Consider the following 27,978-nt stretch of genomic DNA (forward strand, 5'->3'; position numbering starts at 1 on the left):
CACCGCGCACGCTCACCACTCCGCGTGACGTCACCGCGCACGCTCACCACTCCGCGTGACGTCACCGCGCACGCTCACCACTCCGCGTGACGTCACCGCGCACGCTCACCACTCCCCGTGACGTCACCGCGCACGCTCACCACTCCGCGTGACGTCACCGCGCACGCTCCGCGTGACGTCACCGCGCATGCTCACCACTCCCCGTGACGTCACCGCGCACACCGTAAACACTCACCACGTGCGTGATGTCCCCACACTCCGATTCAGACGGCTGGCTACGTACGGTGCGAAGAAGTTCAACATACATAATGTACATACAGTACCATGTCAGGCAACACGTACGTCAAGCGCATGACGTCATCGCGCCCGAGCACGCGCGTGACGTCACCACAAAACGTGACGTTCTTGTTATTGCCTGAACGTATCGTCCCTCGAATCATCTTTGTGTGAAACATCTTCCCCTTGAAAACATCTTCCCGTTTAACACATAACGTTATTCGTCTTTCATCATAATCGTTACCCCTCGGCAATATTAGTGGTCGACTATTATCGTAGTTTGTTATGGTATCGTACGAACATTGACGCGTTGTCTTGCGGAGGCCTCACCCAGACCCCCGCGCTTGCCTAGTCGCGCTGCCGTGGTAGGCCGCCCCCTCGGCCGATCTCCGCGATTACACTTTAACATTACTTGTCGATAGGTTCTGAAGCCACCACGACAACGTTGTGATGCATCCTGTAGAGGACACTGCGTCGACCGAGCAAAAAACTTCATTCGAAAAGGTAAGATGCCGTTCAGTCGTCATTCCTTGTGATAAGGCGTCCTTTGTTCAACCAGGTACGAGCACATTGAGAGATTCTCGTGATTGACCTCTGGTGCCTGCGACGGGCTCCTGTTGTTTGTGCGCAGAAGCCGTGGAACATTATGATCAAGCATCGGCAGATCGCACGGAGGGGTCGGCGATCTCAAATTGGGCTCAGGTGAGAGGGGGGGGAGGCTGTTGGGGCGGTGTCGGGTTTCCCGACTCCCCGACTCGACTCACGATCGGCTACCACATCGTTTACGAGCGCTGAATCTACTTGAGGGGCTCGCGGAGGGATAATACAGAGATATCCCCCGTTTAGACATCGTCACACTCGGCATGCAACGTTGGGTCTTTCGGTAAAGTCGCGTAGATAGGTTCAAAGAAAATAAAAAGAAACTACGACGTTTCGATCGCAAAGCAAGCGGTCGTCATCAGGCTGAAATAAACTCCCTAATTTTTTTTTAAACGAACGTTTTTTTTAAGTGCACTAAAAAGTAACAAATAATTGTTTTTCAGCCGTCACCAGCTGATCAGAATATTTTTGGACATTTGTAACTCATACATAAAACCGTGGAGCGCTCCTTTAGTATTTTATGCATAATGAGTTGCTTTAAAATTTTTGATTTTGATAAAAGTTTATTTGTGTGATACAATGTACGTCAAAATTATTGTCAATTGTTAGTAGTAGAAGGGCAAATGTTGATAATGATATCATTTAAGTTTGCCATAAAGTGTAGAACATTTGTAAGTGTTTTGAGTATAATTACTAATTTAGTATTAGCGCTTTCTACTCGTATCCGTGTTGAACTGCTTTTTTAAGAACAGTTGACTGCAAAGTGATGAAAAGTATACCTAAACCCATTATTTGTTCTCACCTTCCTATGGCAACTTCTATTCTTGGTGACAGTATATTAGTCGAAGGGAAGATGAGTACATAAATTACTTGTACATACTTGATTTGGAGCTTTCGTGACTGCAGGAATTACTCTTTGGTTCTTTCGGTAAAGTCACGTAGAGAGAAAAAATAAATTAAATAATAGCATATGACATTTCGATTACAACACAAGCAATCATCATCAGGTACAAATGAAAGAGAAAACAAAACACAGAGTCGGCTAACACGAGTCAACACCCTACGTGGTTGATTACGTTCTTCCAAAGATTGCTAAATTTGAGAGAGAGACAAAACACAGACATGGAGACACATAGACAGACACATAAGCAGAGAGAGATAACAGAGACAGAAAAAAACACACATAGGCACACAGAGAAACAACGCCTCTGTGTCGAGGCCTTAAATACTGAGAGAGGGGGGGGGTAGAGAAATTAGCATGTCAATGAGAGATTTGGAGCTTTCGTGACTGCAGGAAATACTAAAACACGAGGACAGAGAGAGAGAGAGAGAAAACACACTCAATCAAACAAACTTAGTAAAATTTGGAAATGTAATGCATGTGAAGTATGGGAATTGACGGCAGGAACTTCTTGACGGGTAACACACTTTTATTAAATCCTTTAGGTATCACAATACAACGTGTGGTCTCTCTTCTTCCTCCGACACACTCCACTAATCTCGTGTAAGCTCTAGGCCGCTGGCTACACCCGATACCCTTGACTCGTGTAGACCCTATGCCTCTGGCTACACACAATATACTCGACTCGTGTAAGCCCTATGCCTCTGGCTACACACAATATACTCGACTCGTGTAAGCCCTATGCCCTGGCTACACATAGTACATTCGGCTCGTGTAGACCTATGGCTACACCCACTACACTCGCCTCTGGGTTACACAGAGTCCCGGTCCCCTTAGGACAGCGGGGCTAGGTACCGCAGGGCTCTAGGTCTTCATCCCCGTCTTCCTTCTTCGCTGGTTACACACTGCCCTTACGCCTGTGTGCATCCCCTTTTATAGCCCCTGCTCGCGAGGGACGGAGCTGATGCGGCGTCGACGTGAGCGTCGTTCCTTAATGACCCAATCACGACGCACTCTCTCTACGATCCGCTTTCCCCAGCGCGTGTTAACATTACTCCACCAATCACACTGCGCTGCCACCTGATCACTCCCTCTCAGCGCGTCACCGCCCACAGCCAATCGGTACCCCGTAACCCACGACCCCGCGCTGACCCCTGATCCTCCACCGTCAGCGCGCGTCGCCACCTACACAGCCAATCATCACGCACTGTGCATACGATCCTTAATCCCAGCGCGTATCACCTCTACATCACCCCCTCCCACATAGCTTGCAGCCGGCCCGGCTGTTAACCTACAACACAACATAACGCAACGCAGTAATAAAGAACTCCACATCCCAGTGTGCCCCGTAACACAACAACAACAACATAACACAACCTTAAATATGAAGCAATATACAGCCCGACGAACAACACAATAAAAGCGAACACCGTAAAACGAACGCGCCAAGTGTCACTGTGACCCACGCAGTGCCGAGGCGCTCCGGCTGCCTCGACTCCGCACGTGGTAGGTTACACAAAGTAGCGCGACCTAGCGCGAGTCCGTCTGGCCGGTCCGTCGTATGGAACGGGACGTTGGCGACCGTCCGGTGTCTCCGGCAGCTCTAGACGGCACGGGTCGGGCCTGGAAGGACCGGCCCCGCCGTGAAGATCCGGCCGCCGGTGGTCGGCAGCAGTCAGTTCCGAGACACCGGGGTTTGCAGTGATGACTTGGGGCCTTGGTCGTCGTCCAGCCGAGGTCCCATGGCGCGCTGACGTGGGGCGCGGCAACCGGAGGCCACGTGGCCACGAAGGCCGCAGTTATAGCAGGTGATGACAGTAGTCGGAGATCTCGGTTGCTCCAGCTTGCGGGCCGCTCGCAGAGGCGAACGACCCCCCGACCTCCAGTCCCCCGCTTGTCCCGCGATGAACGCGTCCTCTCGTGGGCTGACGACTTGGGGCACGGTGTCAACCGGACCCGGAGTTGAGGGCACGGCAGCGTTGCAGACGACCCCCTGCTTCCGTTGAAGGACCTCGTGCGCTTGCATGCTCGTGGCGACCCGTAATGAAGAAATATCGGTGTCGTCGGCCGTGTTGATGGGGACCCCCAGGTCCTGCGCCAACTTGAGCAGCTGCTCCAAAACCATCGCATCTTGGCCCTCCTCGTCCATACGAGGGAACGCGGCGTCAGCGAGAGCGAGCAACGCCGTGCGGTAGGCGAGCACGGTCTCCGTGTCCGCCTTCCGTCTTGCGTAGAAATGATGGCGGCACGCCGAGGGAGGACCGTAGACTTTGGCCATGAGAGCCAGCGCATCCTTGAGCGTGGAGCGGTCCGACCTGCGTGCGGACGTGAAGGCCGCGAGCGCGTTGTCGTCCAGCATGGCAGGCAGTGCCCGCAGTGCCGTAGCGTCGGACCAGGCGGACATCTCTTGATGCGCCAAAAATCTGCGCTGAAATTGGCTCTAATCCCCGCCTTCCGCCTTGAATGCTGACAACGTGGGAAGGCGCTGCTGAAAGATAAAGTCGTCCTCCTCCTCGTGCTTCCTCTCTGCCCCCCCGTCGGTGTGTAAGATGGCGGCCCCAGTGGCGGGTGTGTGATGGCGGTCCGCCGCGCGCGTTGGTGACGTCAGCGGCCGCGCATGGAGAACCGCTGCCACGTGGTGATGGCCGTTCCCGCCAAAAGTTGGAGCGGATGAAATGGCGGGAATCGCCAAATCGTTTTGGCGGGAATCTGCAGGGCGACCCTGTAGCACGTCGGCCGCCGTCCCCGCTCCTCCCGACGAGCTGATCTCCGCCAAGATGGACGCGGCGGCGAGCAGCAGCTCCGCCAGACGGGAGTGTGCCTCGCGAAGCACGGTGTCAGTCCCCCGTCGCTCGACCGGCGCCGTCGGTGGATCCTGCCCCGTGGGCAGCTCTTCTTCCTCACCCCCTGATGCCCGCTGGCCCGCGTCGTCGAGGTTGTCCTCGTGGTCAATCCCGTGGGTCCGACGGTTCCTCCTTGTATCCATGCTTGGAGGACCGTTTCACTTCTGACACCAGTTGAAGTATGGGAATTGACGGCAGGAACTTCTTGACGGGTAACACACTTTTATTAAATCCTTTAGGTATCACAATACAACGTGTGGTCTCTCTTCTTCCTCCGACACACTCCACTAATCTCGTGTAAGCTCTAGGCCTCTGGCTACACCCGATACCCTTGACTCGTGTAGACCCTATGCCTCTGGCTACACACAATATACTCGACTCGTGTAAGCCCTATGCCTCTGGCTACACACAATATACTCGACTCGTGTAAGCCCTATGCCCTGGCTACACATAGTACATTCGGCTCGTGTAGACCTATGGCTACACCCACTACACTCGCCTCTGGGTTACACAGAGTCCCGGTCCCCTTAGGACAGCGGGGCTAGGCACCGCAGGGCTCTAGGTCTTCATCCCCGTCTTCCTTCTTCGCTGGTTACACACTGCCCTTACGCCTGTGTGCATCCCCTTTTATAGCCCCTGCTCGCGAGGGACGGAGCTGATGCGGCGTCGACGTGAGCGTCGTTCCTTAATGACCCAATCACGACGCACTCTCTCTACGATCCGCTTTCCCCAGCGCGTGTTAACATTACTCCACCAATCACACTGCGCTGCCACCTGATCACTCCCTCTCAGCGCGTCACCGCCCACAGCCAATCGGTACCCCGTAACCCACGACCCCGCGCTGACCCCTGATCCTCCACCGTCAGCGCGCGTCGCCACCTACACAGCCAATCATCACGCACTGTGCATACGATCCTTAATCCCAGCGCGTATCACCTCTACACATGTAACACAGAGAGTCGGTCAACACAACGCATAACCTGGTTGATTACGTTCTTCCAAAGATTGCTAAAGTATAAGTTAAGTGTGAAATTGAGAGAGAGAGACAATACATTGTTTTCTCTCTGTGTGTGTCTCTGGGTTGGCTCTCTCTGCTTGTGTGTTGGTCTTTGTGTCTCCGTGTCTGTGTCTTGTCTCTCTCAAAATTTCACACTTAACTTCTAATTTAGCTCCCCCCCCCAAAAAATGTTTAGCTCCCCCCCCCCCCCCCAAGTGTATTTTTAAAATTTTTGCATGGTGTACAGTCTGGAAAGTACCCACATAGCAAATTTCAAGTTTATTGTATGTCGGGAAGTACACTAAACATTTTTAACAGACACATAATCACAACTTTGCCTTTTATATATCTATATATATAAAATCGTGAATCTGTCTGTCTGTCTGTGTGTCGCCGGACCATACGCAGTTTCATTGGACGGCGGTTGCCCCTGGCAACGGGTAGACGCATTCGCCGCGGGGTGGACGCCATTTTTAATTCCCGTTAAAAATAGGCGCACGCATTAACACGCGACTCTGAGGTAAATTCATCAAAGTTTCACGTCCTCTTCACTCCCCCGCCACCACAATGTGTCGAATTACTATTATAGGGTCGGTAGATTATAAAATTATAGCGATTAGACAGTATTATTGTAGCGCGGGGGGGGGGGGGGAACGGCACCCGTACCCAGCCTCAGCCGGGTGGGCAATTTAGGCGAGGCCGGAGGCTCTGCACGGTACTAGGCCTTGACACCCACCACGCGACTCTGAGGTAAATTCATCAAAGTTTCACGTCCTCTTCACTCCCCCGCCACCCCCAATGTGTGCAATTACTATTATTGGGTCGGTAGATAATAAAATTATAGCGATTACACAGTATTATTGTAGCGCGGGGGATCGGCGCGCCTCACTAAAACCCTACAACGGATCGGCGCGCCTCACTAAAACCCTACAACGGATCGGCGCGCCTCACACAAATCCTACAACGGATCGGTACGCCTCACACAAATCCTACAACGGATCGGCGCGCCTTGCACAAACCCTACAACGGAAGCGTAACGCATTGTAGTGTCGTGGTTAGCGCGCCGCGCTACGAACCCGGCGACCCGAGTTCCATTCCCGCTCACGGCCACCACCGGTGACGATTATTTGAACCGGTCCTGGGCCTACCCTCGGTCGACTCAGCCTCAAAACGAGTAACTGGTGTGGCGTATGAACATCGCCACTGGGGAGACAAAGGCGGCCGGCCGTGGTGGAACCAAGTCCCGGGCGAAGCCGGGTAGTACAGCTAGTATGGAGATAAAATATATCTTTGGTTATCCCAAAATATGATAAAAGCGTAGTAGATTTGTTAAAAAAAAATTCAAAGGTATTTGTCAAGTGTTTGTAATTGTAATTATTGTATCTATTATTTATGGAAAAAAATGTCCCTATCATAATCAAGTCGACATGTGCGTTTCAATTGCTTCAAATACGTATTACTTATGTTGTTAAGTTTTCACTTCTGATAAGTAAAAATTGGTCATCAAAATTTGTAGATAAATGGTAAACTTTTTATTATAATTTCATACGAGGCTTTTTAATATTGATACGTGATAGTCCATATCACTCATATTCTACATTGCCTAAGACCTTACAGCTTACCTTTTTATTGTCAAATCAGATACCACTCCTTTCATTCTAGATTTGAAGCTTTCGTGACTGCAATGATTCATATTCTTAGGTTTTTTCCGGTAAAGTCACGTAGGTAAAAACATTAAAAAGTAAAATAAAATAAAAATCACGACGTTTCGGAGGCAACACAAGCTTCCGTCTTCAGGTGGTACCGTCACAACCACGACAGCTGTATCAAGTAAATGAGAGATTGCAGGAGTTACCACTGCGTTTATATAATGGTTGGAGAAGGTGGTGGGGCAAGGGCCGCATACTTATTATTAATATGGTAAGGTGAGGCTTGAGACGAAGAATAGACTGCATAACAAAGGCTGAGCCTTTGTTATGGAGAGGTGTGGTTTGTGACTCAACCTGTAACAAGAAGACCACCACTAAACATGGTAAAACAGTAATGGTTGTCTGTCAAATAAGATTGGCAAATAAGTGTAGTTAAATCTTTTTTGCATGGTTAATCACATCTTTCCAATGATTACTCAGTTTGTAACCGTCATCACGGTTGAAATTATGTCTGTGTTTGTATATTTGTATGGCTTCGTGTACAAACCTTTGATGCTAGCCAGGAGGTTTGCAGAGAACCTTGGTCTCGGAAAATACAATTTCATGAGAGCCCACCGAGTTGTAGCAATGATCGGCAACAGCCGAAGAATCAGTTCTGCCGTGTTTCAGATCTGACTTGTGCTCGCGGACACGATCAGAAACATGACGTTTAGTTTCTCCAATGTAGCAGTCACCACAAATGCAACTCAATTTGTAGACTCCAGGATACTGTAAGTCAGGAACGACATCCTTCACAGATGGAATCAAATCACGGATTTTATGCACTGTACTGAATCGGACTTGGATCTTATGCTTGTTTAGAATTTTGGAGATCTTTTTGGTCACGCCTGCTATGTATGGCAACGTGATAGTTTTGGTCGGAGTTTCATGTGGCTGTTTCTGTATGGTGGGAGAGACAGCTTGGCGGATAGTGCGGTCAGAGTATCCGTTCATCCTGAGGGCCCGATGTACATGTCTTAATTCACCGGCCAGGTGGTGTTGGTCAGCAATGCCATGGGCTCTGTGGTATAGCGTTTTGATGAGATAATTCTTTTGTAGCAAGAGCTGAAATAGCTACTATTCTTAAGAATGCTAAGAAACCCACAAGTAACATCAGCAAAAACGAACGCTCTGAACTCGCGGACCTAAAAAAAAAAAGAGAGATGATATAGTCATCCTCTCGGCAGACAAGGGCAATGCCACGGTCATCATGGATAAAGATTCATACAACAACAAAATCCTGGACCTTCTTAATGATGGGAGTTACTCCAAATTAAAAACGATCCCACTAAAAACCTAACGACAAAAACCAACAGTATCATCACGAGTTCGACTTCCCTAATCGAACCAAGCAAACGTCCCTCTCTAAAACCATCGGCGGCTAGACCTCCCAGACTCTATGGTCTTCCCAAAATCCATAAAGAAGGCACCCCGCTACGACTCATCGTGTCGACGATAAACTCTCCTACGTACAAACTAGCCCGTTTTCTATCAGATACTCTGTTCCCCTTCACAGGCAAGACCTCTTCGGCAGTACTCAACTCAACTCAACCCAATTAGTCCCTATGGTTAATGACATGGTACTATCTCCTGATGACATCCTCGTCAGCTTTGATGTAGTATCTTTGTTCACCAAAGTCCCAGTACCGGACACCCTAACAATAATTGAGGACTTAGTCCAACATGGATTGAATTCTGATGTACCTGCGCTGGTTAGGCATTGCCTCACCAACACTTATTTTACCTGGAATGGCACCTTCTACAAACAGAATGAGGGTACCCCTATGGGCTCCCCCTTGTCACCAGTTATAGCCAACATGTTCATGGAAAAGTTTGAATCAGACGCCATCCAGACATCCACCCTGCGTCCTTCCTTGTGGAAGAGGTATGTGGACGACACTTTCGTCATCTGGCCACATGGCCTCCCAGCATTGAACCACTTCTTGGACCACATCAATTCTAGACACCCATCCATCAGATTCACCATGGAAGTGGAGAAAGACGGTAAACTACCATTCTTGGATATTCTGTTTGAGAGGAGGCCTGACGGATCCTTGGGACATTCTGTCTACAGGAAAGCCACCCACACAGATTCCTACTTGAAACCGGATTCCCACCACCACTCATCTCAAAAGAATTCTCTCATCAAAACGCTATACCACAGCCCATGGCATTGCTGACCAACACCACCTGGCCGGTGAATTAAGACATGTACATCGGGCCCTCAGGATGAACGGATACTCTGACCGCACTATCCACCAAGCTGTCTCTCCCACCATACAGAAACAGCCACATGAAACTCCGACCAAAACTATCACGTTGCCATACATAGCAGGCGTGACCAAAAAGATCTCCAAAATTCTAAACAAGCATAAGATCCAAGTCCGATTCAGTACAGTGCATAAAATCCGTGATTTGATTCCATCTGTGAAGGATGTCGTTCCTGACTTACAGTATCCTGGAGTCTACAAATTGAGTTGCATTTGTGGTGACTGCTACATTGGAGAAACTAAACGTCATGTTTCTGATCGTGTCCGCGAGCACAAGTCAGATCTGAAACACGGCAGAACTGATTCTTCGGCCGTTGCCGATCATTGCTACAACTCGATGGGCTCTCATGAAATTGTATTTTCCGAGACCAAGGTTCTCTGCAAACCTCCTGGCTACCATCAAAGGTATGTACACGAAGCCATACAAATATACAAACACAGACATAATTTAAACCGTGATGACGGTTACAAACTGAGTAATCATTGGAAAGATGTGATTAACCATGCAAAAAAGATTTAACTACACTTATTTGCCAATCTTATTTGACAGACAACCATTACTGTTTTACCATGTTTAGTGGTGGTCTTCTTGTTACAGGTTGAGTCACAAACCACACCTCTCCATAACAAAGGCTCAGCCTTTGTTATGCAGTCTATTCTTAGTCTCAAGCCTCACCTTACCATATTAATAATAAGTATGCGGCGCTTGCCCCACCACCTTCTCCAACCATTATATAAACGCAGTGGTAACTCCTGCAATCTCTCATTTACTTGATACAGCTGTCGTGGCTGTGACGGTACCACCTGAAGACGGAAGCTTGTGTTGCCTCCGAAACGTCGTGATTTTTATTTTTATTTTACACTCCTTTCATATTGTGAGACTTTAGTTTACAAAGGAATGCTAGAACCTATTTCATATAATACTTTGTTCCAACTCTTCACAACCTAAATCAGGGGTCCTCAAACTACGGCCCCCGGGCCACATGCGGCCCACCGAGGACATTTATCCGGCCCATGGTCACTAATTGGGCTGGAGGGGCTGCCTGCTGTTTTCCCGTGTTGGTCAGTGACAGACAGCCGAGGAGTAGGAAACCCAATTTAAATGACAGTAAGTGCATTTATATTCTGATTGCTATTCAGTTGTATGAGGTTATATGTTGTATGTTGTGTAAGCCCCGGTTCATACTGTTGCGATCTCTGAGCAGTGCGAGTTCAGCCATATGCTTGTATGGCTGAACTTGCATTAGATTCGGAAGAAAAAAGGCACATGTGCCTTCTTTTTTCCTGTAGTGGAATCGGATCGCTTGGGTCTTCTCCCCCATGCGATCAGATTCCTATGCGAGTTCGCAGATCGCACTGGGATCTGTGAACAAAACTGCAGGTGTAATTAACTTTTTAATGGCACCCGAACCAGTGTGAGCCTGGGGTAAAAGCGGAGTTCCCCCAATCAGACTGCATTGATGGGCAGTGCAGTCTGTATGTCTCTGTGTGGGCAAAGTTATTGCTGGTATATTGTTTTTGTAGCGCTGTATATATATTGGTATTTTACTAATAGCAATTTTGACTCCCTAGGAAACAATGATGTCAAGAAAGAGAAAAATTTACTCGGAGTGTAGGATATTCAAAGAACAGTGGACTTATGATTACTTTTTCATGCAGTACAAGGAAAGAGCTGTGTGTCTGATATGCCAGAATATAGTGTCTGTGTTCAAAGAATACAATTTACGTCGACACTATGAAACTCAACATGAAGATAAATATGATTGTTTGGTCGGAGAAGTGAGAAAAGATAAAATATTAAAACTGAAAAATACATTAACAACTCAGCAAAATACTTTTGTGAAGCAGAAGCAGCTACATATTTCATCACTGCGAGCAAGTTTTCAAGTTGCCAAGCTAATAGCGTGCACTGGCAGACCATTCGTGAAGGGAGAATTTGTTAAAGAATGCCTTCTTTCTGTTGCCAAAGAGATGGGTCCAGAGAAGGCCGATTTATTTAGTACAGTGAGTCTTTCAGGACCTACAATTACACGGAGGATTGAAGAAATGGGAGACAATTTGCATCAGCATTCGCAAAACTCCACAAAAAACTTTCCTATTTTTCCTTGGCACTCGACGAAAGCAATGATGTTCGTGATTCTTCACAACTTCTAATTTTTATTCGTGGGACGAATGACTATTTCGAAGTCACAGAAGAGATTGCTGCACTGCAAAGCATCAAAGGAACAACTACAGGAGAGGATATCTATGAAAAGGTTTGCCAAACTGTGAATGGTTTGGAGCTGAACTGGGCTAAACTAGCCAGTGTGACAACTGATGGTGCTCCTAGCATGGTGGGGTCTAAGAAAGGAGTAATTGCTCGCATTAACCAAGAGATAGACAAACATAACCATTCTCATCCAATAGCCATACACTGCCTCTTCCACCAACAAGCGCTGTGTAGTAAATCACTGAAGTGGGACTCTGTTATGAAAATTGTGGTATCTTGCGTTAACTTCATTAGAGCTCATGCACTAAACCACAGACAATTTCTGGAATTTCTGTCTGAGCTAAATGTTGACTATGAAGATATTCTATACCACACAGAAGTCCGTTGGCTGAGTCGAGGGAGAGTTTTGAAACGTTTCTATGACTTACTTCCACAGATTACAGCTTTTCTGTTTTCAAAAAACAAAGAAGTACCAGAGCTTAATGATGCAGAATGGAAATGGCACCTTGCCTTTCTGACAGATGTAACAGAGCTACTCAACAGTTTCAATGTGCAACTTCAAGGAAAGGGGAAGCTCATCTGTGATATGCAATCACATGTCAAAGCATTTGAAGTAAAATTAGGCCTCCTCATCAAACAAGTGAAGGAGAAAAACTTCTGCTATCTCCCCACAACTCAAAATCTGTTAGCGGAAAACCCATTGGTTGCATTCCCAAACAAAACATGTGTGGATTCACTGGAAAAATTGCAAAAGGAGTTCCAATTTAGATTTAAAGAGCTTCATCTCCATGAACAGGACATACAGCTTTTCCATAACCCATTTTCTATTGACATTGAAAATGTGGATACAATTTACCAAATGGAACTGGCTGAACTGCAGAATTGTGACTCTCTGAAAGACGCATTCAAGTCAAGCAGCCTTCATAATTTCTATGCATTTTTCCCCTCTGAGACATATCCTCATCTCAGGAACCATGCACTCAAAATGGTAACTATCTTTGGCAGCGCTTATGTCTGTGAACAAACTTTTTCCAGAATGAAACATTTGAAATCTCCAACCAGATCTAGACTAACGGATGCACACTTGCATCACTTGTTACGACTAGCAGTGACAAATATGGAACCGGACATTGACCATCTCATTAGCCAAAAGCAGGCCCATAGTTCCCATTGAAATACTGGCAAGTTTGTTGATTTAACTTTACTGTTCTTCATTTTAAATATTGTATTTGTTCCCGTTTTGTTTTTTCACTTCAAAATAAGATATATGCAGTGTGCATAGGAATTTGTTCATAGTTTTTTTAACTATAGTCCGGCCCTCCAACGGTCTGAGGGACAGTGAACTTGGCCCCCTGTTTAAAAAGTTTGAGGACCCCTGGTTTACAGGTTCTTGCGGCTGATTTTGCTCCACTGGTTGTTGAGCAGGAATAGCAACTGAATGTACATCAGTGATGTTTGCTTCTTCATTGATTGTTACATCCCGATAAAGTGGATTGTTTTGAATTAACCAGTTGAGTGCATTGTAAACTCGTTAACGATTTATGGAGAATTCACGTGTGATGTTGAGATTCGTTAGATGTTCTGTGATGACAATCATTCCAGTATTATCCATTGCTCGTGGAAGTGTGTCAGTAACTTCAAAGATGTCCATAGTAAATAGCACTGCGTTTCCAGGGAAGCCATATTGACCGAAGACTGCACTGAATTTGATGATCTTCACAAATGGTATCACTCTTGATAATAGACGTTGTTCTGGCTGTGTTAAGACTCGAATGACATCTGGAATTTCACCAGGATCCAAATTATTCGAGTGAGCTTTTGGCGGTGCAGCTCTTTTATTACGGATGTGTGTTTTGCAACGTGAACACATTTCCAATGTTTGCTTTGATGACAATTCGTTTGGTAGATAGTTAAATGCATTTTCATTACGTCGTACTCTGTAAATCTGATTTGGATAGCATCGTTTGGTGCAGACTTGACAGATGCAATCACAGAATGTATTGATTGCATTGTCAAATGTTGTCATGTCAGCATTGAGTGCTTGAAGACGTTGCGATTGATATTGAATGTGAAATCACGAGCTTCTGGTGTTTCTTCATTTCTTGTTTGTATGTGATGTTCACGGTCTCGTTGCAATTGGACATTACGTGCTTCTGGCATTTCATCATTCAAACGATTGCGTCGTTTCTCAACTCTGGCGCGCTTTGCCTCTTCATCTTCATTTGCACGCTTTTCTTTGTACTTTTTCGGAGCCTTTTCCAACCGTTGCTTTCGTTGCGTTGCAGTTTCTTTTTTATTTGCGTTGCCATGATCCGTTGTTTACTTAGCATTTGTCGTCACAGTAGTGCTTTGATTTGTGTTTGATTTCTTGGTTTCCATTTCGATAAGTTAGGGCTTGAAGTGTGGACCTGAGAGTTGAAAATGGTAAGATAAAACTCAAATTGGCAAAGCTCAACCAACTTATCAGCCACAGCCAACTGACTCTTAAATACGGTAGAGTTGAAACATCTATATAAAGTTCTTTAAATCTGAATTTGTGAAAAACAATTTTCACACCCGATAATTGAACCTTTGACCTTTGGATCGAAAGGCCAACACTGAAATGATGTGTCCAGCACAACCAACTTAAATTGAAAATGTAAATGGATAAAACAAAGAAAAATGTTAGAAGTTAACTTTAAATGGGGTTTGTGCAAAAATGACATCACTGACCCTATCCATGAATTGTCCCATTCGATGCACAACATAATAAATAAATTAACAAGTTTTGTAAGACGCCAAAGCATTTCATGTTACTCTTTACCTTAAAAAAAAACATTTTCCGGGCGAGTTTCGAACTCTCAACTCCTACGTTGGTATTCATTTTTTTGATTTCACGAAACCTGTTGGCAAACCACTCGTCGAATAAGGCTTGCACACAAAATATGATTTGCTTTAAACGAGCGAATTAATTGATTAATTGATGCCGATTTTCATACAGGCATGCATTGTCTCCGGATGTGAATGCGTGTGCAAAATTAGGGATTGATTGGACAACGGGAAGTGGACGAAATTTAGATTACAAAATTTGACCACTACAGAGGAATCAAGTTTAATAAAACCGTTGAGAAAGAGAAAAAAGCTGCTGAGGCAGACTGTTTTAAAGGTTTGAAATGGGTGTAGCCTACGGGTCATAAACGAAGTGAGCGGGGCTATTGATGTTAATGTCAGAAATTAGCATGTTAATGGGAGATCCGAGGACGACCTCCACGACGAACGGGCGGAGGTGGCTATCTTAGGTGGGAGTGGTTCAGGATGGTTTGGGTAAGCCTGGTCGTAGCTGTTGGCCGGGGGCAGGAGTAGCAGTAGGATGGGCTAGAGCAGGGTTCGGCATCCTGTGGCTCCAGAGCCGCACACAGCTCTTTAAGGACTCCTTTGTGTTGTTATTTATGAAGTACCACGTTTCGTATTCATATGCATTGTGCCTCTTGAAATATTTTACCGAATTCGAAAAAAAAATATCTTTGTTATTTTGGTTCTCGACTCCTGAGCTTGGGAGAAGAGATGGGGGTTGTTTTAAGGGAGGAATGGGAGCAGGTTAGTGAAGGTGATTGTTTTACGTGCGGTGGGAGTTGCTTTCAGTGAAGGAGAGCAAGAAGGGAAGAGGAACGAAAGCATGACTGGGGGAAGGGCAAGGGAGACACAGATGTGATGTAAGGTGTTCGGAGTTGCCAAGGCATTTAAAGCGACGCCTTGATATTGCAAAGGTGACTTGCATTGTTGTTGGTGTTGTCGTCTGTTATCACTTTCCGAGTTGTTATAATTACCTGGACTTCCAGGATCCTTTGTTGTGAGTGTGAGATCTCACCGTGATATCTTCAACGTTTCTCGTGTCCCCAATTCCGGCCACAGCTTCACTGAGCCGGCCACCTCCATGGAACTGCTGCGCATTGTGCTGCAGCCGTACATCAACAACGACATCCGTGCTGTGCTCAACAAATACTCTCACGTGAGTAGACAGCCACAAAGCCACCCGCCTCTTGTCATGATATGAGCAATTTCCACCACTGACTGAGATCCGCCAAAGGAGATGATGCGCTTATCTTCCGACCACCCAGGATTTGAACTCGCAACATTACAATTATAAGCCGCTCGTACCATGGCTGAGCCAACTGCCCATCTTTATTATGATGAATATATTTCCCATATCTGTCACGTAAATGCATCTCTGTCGTATCAACTCATCTGAATGCATTTCTTCTGTATCATCTATGTCATCGGAATACATATCTCTTGCATCTAATATGAATGCAACTTTCTTTTCGTTTCTCTTTTATGTCTTGTCTGGATGCATCTCTCTCACCTGTTATCTTTACTACCTTGTCTGAACACTTATTTTTTCACCACATTTCACTGTCATTACATCTTAATCTGCCTCATCGTTTATCTTCGGTTGCACTAAACATTTGTTTTTTTTATCTCATCTTGCTATTTCTCTATTATCTATAGTTGTCTTCTCATCTCAGTCCCCATTTCTCATCTATAATCTCACTGCATCTCTCTCTTGTCTGCATTTTCTCATTTCACTACATCGTGATGCCTCTTCTATCTCCTGGAATGTCTGATATCACACCAGGCCATAGCTTTGTAGACCAGTCTATCAGCCATCATGGGCCACAAGTTGAAGCATATTGTCAGCTGAATATAGCTTCCATAAATGACTGGAGGAATGTTTAAGATACTTGCTTACCACTTTGTTTGGATATTTGTGCGTTGCTAACACGTTTACATTTTCCCCACTCAGTTTGTGCAGAAAGCAGCTCAAAATGTGCGTGACAACGTGGGAGAGGGGGTAGATGCAGCTCACCTGGTGAGAGATACAATACGCAACTGCCTCGAGCAGGTGGGTTTCTCTTCATTGTCGTGATTCCACACTTCCATTGCTTTTCCTACCAGTCTTGATTCCAGCTGTGCGGTTCACAACGTCACAGTGAGTTTCTGCTCAAGTGAGCAATTGAGGCCCTGGTTTACAGTCCTCCAGAGAAAGTGGTGGAAATTCTAAAATGACTAGCCTGTTGCCCAGTCCAAGGATGGGTATATTGCAGTAAATCTGAAACTTGCAAGCGAAAAGCAGACTGCGACATGATATTCATTTCATCCATTCGTGTGCAATTTGTAAGGCTGCGGTGACACAGACTTTTTTCATTTAGAGGTTATAATCCATTGTTCATTATGACGTCCTTTTTACTTTGATGTCTCAATAGCGTTACGGAGATCGCGTGACGTGAGGGTTCTGCCTTTGTACTGAGGGTTGTAAGTTGACGCTGAGGAGGGGGGAGGAGGCGCCTCGCCCCCCCCCCCCATGTGGAGTGACGTCACCCGCTAATTATTATTAATGGAGGGGGATGTCCATTTGGAGGACGCCACGTGTTCATTATTATTAATGAGGGGGGGTTGGTCGACGTGGAGGGACGTCACGAGCGTTAAGGACATTCCTGGGTGATTATAGTAGATATGAATATTGTCTTGAGATGAAAACAGGTCTATGTGGCAGAAAAACTACGATTGACCCCCAGAGATTCGATTAATTATCCCAATTTTGTCGCCATGGTGGCAAGAAGTCAACTACCTCGCCTGGTATACAGGAAGTCTTGGATTCTATCCTGATGCCTGCTGTATATTTGAAGTTTGCATGTTCTCCCTGTGGTCGTGTGGATTTTTCCCTAGGTCCCTCCATATTGCGAAACGTGTTTAGAATATTTGGCTGCTATAAATTTTCACATGATAAGCCACTTTGTTGCGCTATTATTTGTGGCCACGTCAATACTAAAAAGAGCAATATAGCTCAGTGGGCCTTAGCCCATAAAAATCATTGTTTAGTTTAGTTTGTCATTGTGATTCAGTCATTGCCATCATCAACCATGGTCAATTTACTACTGGATGAAAGTCTCCCCAAATTGTCACCGCCTGTCACGATTTATTGAGCACCTCACGAACTGATCTCATCCTTCCATCTCGTCATTAATCAATTCACTTTTTTGCGTCGTGTTTACTGCCTTATTCGTATTGTCTCATCTAAAGTCAGTGCCCCGTTTTCCGAGGTGTTGGAGGGTAAAGGATGGCCTGGACAAAACAATATATAACAAACATTAATCATTAAGCGTTATTGTGGAGAATATTAATACGATAAATAACGCCTCCTTCCTATATTCGTTTTTCCTGCACAAAAGTAACGAGCATTTTTTTTGGTTCAACACAAGCAAAGATTGGGGTTGATTTTGACATTCATTCTCTCAGCAGCAGTCACGCTTATTTAAATAAATGCTGGCGAATTGTGAGATGTTTATAGCCAAGGGTATGATAGGTTGTGTGATTTTTTTATGGGAATATGGAAAGTTTTGGTTTCCTGGCTTTCTGTACTATTGTCAGTTAATGCCATACATTAAATGTCAAGTGCATTGTTCTCAAAACAATGATTGTGTATGTTAAGGAAGCCATCACTGTGCGTGTATGTGTGTTCTGCAGGCCAAGATGATGTACCAGGAGCCAGGCAAAGTCAGTGTTAAACACCAGCAGCATCATAAAGAATCTACTGCAGCCAAGGTAGGTATGTATGTGTGTGTGAGTGTGGGCAATATGCAGGTAAATCCAATGCGTTCAACTTATTTTGTACCGTACGTTGCCAACGGTGATAATAGGAGGTGCGTGGAAGGACAACAAACTAAACAAAAAAAGCAATGTGGAATCACATACCATCAACATGGCTTCTCTCATCATCTCCACCACCATCATCATGAACATCATCATCATCACCACCAGCACTATCATCATCATTCCAGTCATCTCCACAATTATTACCCATCATCGTTACCACCACCACTATCTTCATGACCATCATCACCACCATTGTCAAAATTATCACCAGACTCTCCTATGTGCGACTGCAAACTCCAAATCCTGGACCTTATCACGTCGCACTTCCTGACATGTACATGCAGTGGGCTAGTGTATCTGAAATTCAACATTTCCGATAAACCAACTGAGTGGCTAAATGACTTAGAGCTGAGTCTCTAACAGGTGCTCTACATAGGCCATGCAAAATAAAGTTATATTATCGCAAGTAGAATCGTCTCCATCATCATCCATTGTCTCTGCAATGCTCGATCAAGGTCCACCCGTGCCGTCTACATCATTTCTACAATGTCATAACATGTCTCCCGCACATTAGCCGATATCATCGCTCTTTCTCCATGGTGGTTGTCTGCCGTCCGCTCTCTTGGTCAATGGTCGAGACTAATGATAGTGGCAGCCCATAGAGGGAACATGAACGAGAGGGCATCTGTCGCGGAGGTCGAGTGATGAACCATGACAGATGGTAATGGCTTGGGGAGGCCTTAATCCAGCAGTGGATACAGCATGGCATCTGCTAACAAGGTATTGGAGCAATTTAGCCTGCAGATAAATCAGAGTTTGTGTGGATAGATTCTGGTTGTGGTTTTGTGTGTATGTATCTACACAGGTTTTTGTAAAAGAACGGGCATGTGTGTTTGGGGTGGAGTGGTGACGCAGTGTTTTACCGAATTCGAAAAATGGCGCTTGTTATTTTGGTTGCCGACCCATGGTATATGTATGTATGGATGTATTATTTCTTATATGAGGAGCTGTAGTTTAGTAGTTGCACTATGCTCTATGAATATGGCGACCCAGGTTATATCCCCGCTCACGGCTAATATCAGTGACGATCATCTGAACCGGTCCTGGGCCTCCCCTAGGTAGACTCAGCCTCAAATGAGTACCTGGTGCGGTGTGTAAATATGGCCACTTGGCAGACAAAGGATGGCTGGATGTGCTACTGGCCACCCACCCCTTATTGTGCCATGCCAGCCTTTATAGGTGATCGCGAACAGCACTTGCCTGAACAGTCTGTTTAGGATATAACGGGGATCTTTACCTTTGTGTTATTATTTATTATGGATCAGGGTACTGGAATCCTTTGATGGAGAATATATCTACCTTCAATGTTATCAATTCCACATAATGTTGCAGGATGATGTCATAGGAAACCAAATCCAATGTAATTTGTGATGTAAGGAGAAAGCACAATGGGTGGGGCTGAGTTGTGGGTCCCAGGCTGGGACCTGTAACGTCACAAACTTGTGAACCTGTGTGTTAGACCCATAACAATCTCTTAAAATAGTTATTGTTAATTTTCTTTATTAAATATATTTTACTATAGACCCATATCATCTTGATGTGTTTTCTAACATTTGTTTTCATGCTTTAGAGGCCAAAGCTGAGCAATGATGTCCAGGAGTCTGTGAAGTCAGAATCAACACCCAGGAAGGTAAGTGTCACCTCACCATGGTGGTGATTGTGAAGGGGGTGGTGGTGGTGGTGTTGGTGGTCATAGTATTTGTGGTGACAGCGGTGGTGTCAGTGGTGGATTTGGTGATAATGGTGATGATGCTGTCGACACAATTCATGATAGTGCTGATGATAGTGCTAATGATGCTGATCATGATGATGTGCCCACAGAGAAAGGGGCGTCCTCCAAGCCACTTCACATCGTATGAGCGCAAGGCACCCAGCACCTCTGTGTAAGCTCAGTGTGTGAGCTGTGTCGGCTGTAGATGGAACAACTAACATGTAATGCAGTGTTCAGTGTTAAACAAATACAGTATGTGAGAGTTGATTGTGTGTTATTCTTTATTGGGGAGCAGTGCCACAGTGGTTAGTATACTACTCTACATACTCGCAACCCAAGTTTGATCGGTGATGAATATCTGAACCAGTCCTGGGCCTTCCCTAGGTCGACGTAGCCATAAATTAGTACCTGGTGTGGTGTGTAAACATCAACAACGGGGAGACATGCGGCCGGATGTGTTGCGAACCACATCACCCCCTTGTGTGTAGGCCTTCCAAGGTGTTCGCTCATAGCACTTGCCCCTGTGGCTCATAGAATACTACACAGGAGGTCTTTGTGACAATTTCAACACAGATCTACATATGCTCTTTATTCACCTGAACAAAGCCTATATATCGCATCAAGAGGCCAGTAGGTCTGTGTAACTATTGTATTTTTTTACATATATAACTTTATATATGTATATAAATGTGCCTGTCATGTACGTGTATATTGAACAAGGGATGCCAGCTGTTTTATATTGTTTTTAATATTGAACGTGTGGTCAGTGATGTTTGAAACCTTGCTCTGTCTCTATGTACAGCTCAAAAATCAAACTGAATGAGCCCGTGCGCAAGGAAGGCCCCAAGGTATTTTTTATTTTCTTGTTTATTATGACAGAGATTTGTTAAATTTAGCTATGTCAGCCTTGATGGGTGTTCTAAATTAGCACTTGGTTCTGCACTACTTGTTGTCTGTGTGCCTTTGTGTTTGTGCACCTGTGTATGTGGTGATTGCTGTTCACTCTGAGAAGGAGTTGGAAGTTCTGCTGCTGAACCTGGAGCGTGCCACTAAGAGCCCTACCAAAACTAAGCACCTGCCTGGGTATTTTGTGTCTTCCAATATTCCACGCCCTCAACTTCCCATGAGTGATGGGGCAGTTGTAGAGAGAGTGGAGAAGTTTCCATACCTGGGGAGTGTGTGCATGACCAGCTCTGGATTGGCAGCAGAGGTCTCGATCCAAAATAGCCGAGCGGCATTACCTTTTAGTCAGCTGCATAACGCTGTGTGGAAGCTACCTGGTCAGTCGCTCCACATGAAGATTTGGGTCTTCTCGGCCACAGTCACGCCCTCATTTCTCTATGCTTATGAAATATGGACCCTTCTAAAAAAAAAATCTGCGTCGGTTTGAAACATTCAAGCTGGCCCGACTACGATCCATCTTGAGTTTAACCAGGCTGGATGGTGTGAGATCACAAATCCTTCTCATGAGTGAGCTGCTCCGACGGACGAGGCTGTGCTGGCTGGGTTATGTAGCCTGCATGCCCAACCACCGTATGCCCAAGCAGCTTCTGTTTATCAGGATTGAGGGGGCTAAATGGGCGCGGCACGAGCCGGAGAAGAGACGAACTGATGCGGTATAGGAGAATGTGGAGCTGAGTGGCCTTTCCAAAAAACTGGTACCATGGGTGTCAAGATCAGCCTCTGGAGGAGGCTCATGAAGGACACTCCTGAGCAGTTGGAGGCAGTTACCCTCCAACAACAGTGGAGGGCAGAGGGAGCAATGCTCGCAACAATGAGTGGAGTGGCAGGTAGCTAAAATGTAGCAAGTTGGCACAGTAGGGGGCTCAGGTGGTGCATCTGTCAGTCATCTCGGTCAACCCATGGCATCTGACTCTGTCCTGTGACTTCCAGTCAGCGAGCCTTTGACACTTCATGTGGCCTCAGTGTGCACCTGGCCTGGCACAAGCGCTGTGGTGACTTCACTTTGACCGAGTTGCGAAAGGCGGCTGTTGTGTCTGTGTAGTTGCATGCCTGTTTCAAAGTCATAGTGATTTATTGTTTAAATGACCACTGTCAGGTGGTTCATCTCCTAGGCTATGTGTGGAAATGGGGCCTCCCCTAGGTCGACTAAGCAAGCCCTAGATGAGTACCTGGCGCATGACCGGCTCCAGCCTCTTGCGGTTGAGGGGGCCAGTGAAGCTGTTGGGGGGGGGCACAGTAGCGGTGAATCACCGCTAAGCAGAATCAACTTGGGTGGGTCAAAGGGACGTCTGCGTGTGCAGTGCTCACCCTAGCACCCTCTAGCACCAGTCCTGACCTATTGTGGTGTGTGGTGAACATCAGCACTGGGGACACAAAGGCGTGGTGCTTTATACACCACCCTGTTTTGGCCCTCGTAGGTGCTCTCACTTTCCCCAGCATTCTGTACAGCTATGTTGCTGTATACACGTGCGTCTGCATATCTGTGTTTTTGTGTGGAGGGGTATTACTGGTAGTTCGCAAATTTCACGCTAAACCCAGTGACCTGCATTTGACTCCCACCTTTGGCCAACAGCAAGTGCTATCTGAACCTATCCTGGGCATCCTGTTGGTTATTTCAGTTTTATATGAGCATCTGGTGCATTGCTTGAACATTGGCACTGGGGAGGAAAACGGTTGTGGTGCCGACCTTAAGAGGTGCAAACGGTTTTGGTGCTGGCCTTAAGAGGTGCTCGCTAACATCACTTGTCCCAGCAATTACTGATGCTGTGTGGGGGATCTGTATTTGTGTCTGTAGTGGGACTCCTCTCGCCTGGTGGAATCGACCACATTTGTCCTGGGATCTCGAGCTAACAAGTATAACTGGCTACAGCAGCACATACATCATCGCATCCATCATCAATACAAGCAGTATCAGCAATCGTTGCACATAGCTGCAATACAAGCCGTAGTGGCAATGCAAGCGGCAGCAGCAACAGCAGCAACAGCATCAGGTACAGCTGCAATACAAGCAGTAGCAAAAGCAGCAGCAACAGTATAAGAGTAGCAGCAGTACCAAAGACGGCAACACCTGCCACAACAGTAACACCAGAAGCATCAGTAGTAGCACAAGCAACAAAATTAGCAGCAGTAACAAAAGCTGCTGCAGCAGCAATAACAGTAGTGGCAGAAGATGTTGACTGCAGTTAGAGGTAATTTTCATGTAAGGATGTACATTTCTAATCATAATGTATTGACTATAGTGAAGACCGTTACATGTGTACTGACTTGTTATTATGCTTCTTTACCTAGTGAAAGCCTTAGTGAGTTTCAAGACTATTTCTCAGGCGGGTCCTGCCGAGTTTTCGCAATAGAGAGTGGTGTTGCTATGAAACATCCGAATTGAGTAATTTTCAGGTTATTTTTCAACATTGGGAAGTTTTTGTGAATATCAACTACGTTGTATCGGTTGTTTTAGCTATGGGGAGGAAACGGGAGAACCTAGAGAAAACCAGTGCAGAACAAGGGGAGAACATCATACACATGCCACACAGATATGTCTGTGCCTGTGTATGTGTAAATCTGGCCTTTGATTTATGTGCTTTGTTGAAGAGCCATTGCCTGATATATCACCTGCTATATATTTTACTTTTAAGACCATAGTGTTATTTACAAATATTTTGAGGTTGTATTTGTTTGACATACACGTGTGTGTGTGTATCCTTGTGGTTGTATCAGAGCTCTAGGTATGGGTGGAACGAGAGGCCGTATTTACATAAAACATCCAGATGTGTTTAAGGTAAGCATCATCCTTATAAGAAGAATGGCAATTATTTATTTACGTCACAAAGGGATGTCTCCCTGAGACTCAAGACTGCTGTTCATTATGTTCCTGCCTTCGGGCGTTTGGTCATTTCCATGAATGAGTTATGTGAGAATATCCCAGAATATATACCAGAGAATATACCAGAGTACCCTGAGAAACCCTGTGCACGATGATGATTATGGTGATGATAATTATTTCACTGCTCCTGATTGTAATAATAAATGCAATGGTGACCATTAGATTTATGTATATAGTATCGTCGTTCTTGCGAATTTGCAAAGACAACACTGCAGTAGAGCTTGTAACGTGCGTAGTTTTTTGCGTGGAGGTGCGGGAATCCACAATTAAGTGGAAGTCAGCCAAAAGCCGCAATACCAACAATTGCCCAAGTTCTGTGGTTCTATATTGGGATGTTTGGCCATGATTATAATTATGAAAATGGATGATTGATAATGATTAACAATAATGATCGTGATGATGATAATGCTGATTCAGATTGATATTGATGATGATGATGTTTGAATGATGACCATAACAGTTGTCAAAAATCACACTTCCCAAATAGTGGGGGAATACATTTGATCAACTCGAGAGAAATGATGATGACAGCTAAATCAACGGGGATTTGAAGTCACGAACTCAAATTGTGAATCAAGTGCTGTGACTATATGCTACTCCCCTAAGTCAACTCAGCCTTAAAGGGTTAACTGGTGCAGTGTGCAAATATTAACACTCAAAAGACAAATGTAGTTTGCCATGGTGCTGGCCAAACCACCCCCCTCTGGTGCAATACTGGTCTTAATCGATATTCACCAACTGCACTTGCTCACCAGTACGTAGGAATTAACAGAGATCTTTGTGTGTGACAGTATGCAGCGGACACGCAAGACAAGCACTGGCTGGCAGAGAGACATCACATGCCAGCTACAGGGGGAAAAATGGTGAGATGCTTGTACAAAAACGGACATACACTTACAGGCACAAAAACAAAGACCCTCTATAGCCTTTAACATGTTGTTGGGGCAAGTGCTGTTTGTGAGCACCTATAAAGGCCAGCACGGCAAATGAGGGGGTGGGTGGCCAATGCCATGCCCACTCGCCATTGTCTCGTCAGTGCTGATGTTTATACACTGCACCAGGTACTCATTTAAGGCGAGGTCGACCTAAGGGAGGCTCAGGACCAGTTTAGATATTCGCCAGCGATGTTGGCCGTGAGCGGGAATGGAACTGAGTTCATACAGCAGTGCGCCAACCATTGTGCCACCACTCCCCATGTACACACACAGACTGCGATGCAAATATACACGTGTACAGACACTGAGATAGGGACAGACTGTTAATTTTTGTGTGCATGTCTGTGTGTGTCTTTAGGCATATCTGCTTCTGGAACAAGATATCCGTGAGTTGGTCGAGAGTGATGAGTACAGGTGAGTGTTCCCCGGGGCTCTAGACGGCCTGAACCCTAACTCGTATAACATTGACATCAACACTAACCCTGAGACTGAGTAGACACCTACCCTACAATGCTAGCTCATAACCTGAGCACCACCCCATATGAACTCATAAGACTAAGTCTTCAACAATTGGAATGTTGCAAGTTGAATCCTGATTGGTGGATTCACTCAGCTCATCATCCCCGTGGGGTCAATAAAATGAGTAGCTCTTTGTGAACGAGTCAACAGTGGTTGTGTCTATGGAGAGACTCGTTCCTGCTACTGGAATGTTTACAGCCCTGGCTCTGTGGGGCTGTACGCAGGAGATGAGCACCATGTGCCTTAATTCTCATTTGAGCTGGCAATCACGGTGACTTGGTCTTCAGATGCAAAACGTCCCCCTGTCAATGTGAGTCTGCTCAGCAGCTCCACGCCCCACTCACGAGGTGGCTCACTGCTCGGCCATGCCCAGGCTCTGCGTGTTGATTGTTCTCGCATGTTGTAGATACTGGAGCAATACAAAAGACTTTTTTTCCCAGTGGTTCCTCATTTGGTGGAATAGCATCATCCATAACCATAACCCATTAAGCTAAAGTAAACACTCGCTAGAATCCTAACTTCTAACATGACTAACTCTAACATTAATACTAACGCGAACACAACTTTAACACTATCTCTGTAATGATCTCCAACCCTAATGATATTATGAACGCTAACTGCAACACTAACCCTAATATGACTAACAACAACCACTACTGTGATTCGAACACTTGCCTAATATTGACTGTCGCCATTGCTAAGATTAACACCGGTGCGATCCCTAATACGAACACTAACCTTACGCTTACCCCAGATCCAACACACGTTACTAGTAACACATCCTTAAAGTAACACAGCACTAGCGGTAACTACATAAGCATGTCCCTACTCCGTGCCGCTTCACACTAAGCGCCCTTACTCCTGTCTTTGTGCCCTGTGTAGGAACTGCCCGGAGCTACTTCCGGACGAGATTAAACCATTCTCTGTGCCAGTTTGGATGCTGGACAAGATGGGGCGCTGCATGGAGGCTGCGCGCACTGACCGAGATTAGATGGAGTGCAGGGCACGGGATCGAGCAAATGAGACAAAGTGCAGGCACACAATGGACAAGGGAACCACTGCAGAGATGAGACAGTTCAGAGATGAGGTGGTCACAAGGTAGAAAGGCGAGATATGAAAGTATTCACTCTCCTCCATGCAGTGATGCAATTGTCGCTAATCAGTTCACGATGCACATCAAGAATCGATTCTTTTTTTGCAATATTGTATTGTCTCGTTTGTATTGTTTCCACATTTCTTCCTCTTGTATTGTTTCCCATACACAGGGTTGCCACCTTTTCTGCAGACCAAACCCAGACACATTCTCAGCCAGTTTAGGCCTATCAAAACTGTGCAGTTCACAAGAATAAAGTTCAATATGACACGGGTTCGAGATGTCATGCAATCAATTCCTGCCACCAGAACACAGATGCCGTTTCCCAGACTGTCTGGGCTGAACCCGAGCAGGGGCAAATCTGTCTATACATCTCTGCACTGAAACTTGAATTCTCAGAAACATATATATACACCATTCTATATCATAATCATTTGCAGTTATTACGAACCTTCACAATGTCTCAAGGCGCCATATAGAGCTAACTAACACAAAACAAAGTAACACTGGTAAGCGAAGACGCGTTAATACACACGACGAGCAGTGGTTTACAATCGGTGTGCTATGGTGCCACGCTGGCTTTGGAATTAAAGAAAGGGAAAGAACCTCAAGCCCCCACTCCTCACCTCCAGCCCCCCCATTGGTAGTGGCAGAGAGCAACAGACAGCTGTCATCCTCCACCCCCAGACCTCTCAACCTCTCATTCCCTTTGGTTGTGCATGCGCAATTGTGCAGACACAGAGACGCACACAGACGTGGAGACACAAATACATGGAGTCACACGCAAAGATATAGACACATGCGTGAATACTCAAGACACGGAGACACGGTAATGGACAGTGATGTAGAGACAAACGAGACACAGACATGGAGACACAGACATGCAGAGACACGGAGATGCACAAAGACTTTAATACACCCACACAAACATTAATATACCCACACAGACACAAGGACACACAAAGATAGCAAGATGCACAGAGACACTTTCAGACATAGACACACCGATACAAATATACTTGCAGACACGGAGACAGAAACGCAGAGCATGGAGACTCGTAGATACGAAAACACACAGACATGAATACACTCGCACCAAGACATGGAGACGCAAAGAGACGGACAGGAATATACTCAGACACGGAGGCGCGCAATTGCGCACATTTCTGTCAAAGATTTCTGATGAGATTAAAAGCCAGGGATTCTGAATTCTCTCTCCGCTACAGCGCTTTCCCACCCATCCACTCGGGCCCACAGTGACGTTTTTGGTTCGGTGTGTTGTGAAGATTGAGTGAGCTCGAACGTGAGTGCCGTGGAATAAGTTTGAGAAGCGCTGCACTCGAGGATCTGGTGTCTCAATTCCCGCAACAATAAACAAATGACTTCTTCAACTTCTGAA

At 45.8% G+C, this 27,978-nt stretch overlaps 1 protein-coding gene across 1 annotated transcript; it reads left to right on the top strand.

The window, feature by feature from the left end:
* The first annotated feature begins 285 nt into the window (after window positions 1-285).
* DNTTIP1 (deoxynucleotidyltransferase terminal interacting protein 1) lies at window positions 286-27,978 on the top strand. The gene is made up of 13 exons (XM_061577963.1): window positions 286-780; window positions 908-978; window positions 15,676-15,772; window positions 16,568-16,666; window positions 18,289-18,366; window positions 20,048-20,107; window positions 20,299-20,360; window positions 20,991-21,036; window positions 22,947-23,005; window positions 23,867-23,927; window positions 24,824-24,895; window positions 25,326-25,381; window positions 26,369-27,978. The coding sequence occupies exons 1-13, from the start codon at window positions 727-729 to the stop codon at window positions 26,475-26,477; spliced, it is 924 nt and encodes a 307-aa protein (XP_061433947.1). The 5' UTR covers window positions 286-726; the 3' UTR covers window positions 26,478-27,978.

The sequence above is a fragment of the Lethenteron reissneri genome, chromosome 8, assembly GCF_015708825.2.
Source record: "Lethenteron reissneri isolate LAM-NWPU_2019-01 chromosome 8, ASM1570882v1, whole genome shotgun sequence".
In the NCBI taxonomy this organism is placed as follows: Eukaryota; Metazoa; Chordata; class Hyperoartia; order Petromyzontiformes; family Petromyzontidae; genus Lethenteron; species Lethenteron reissneri.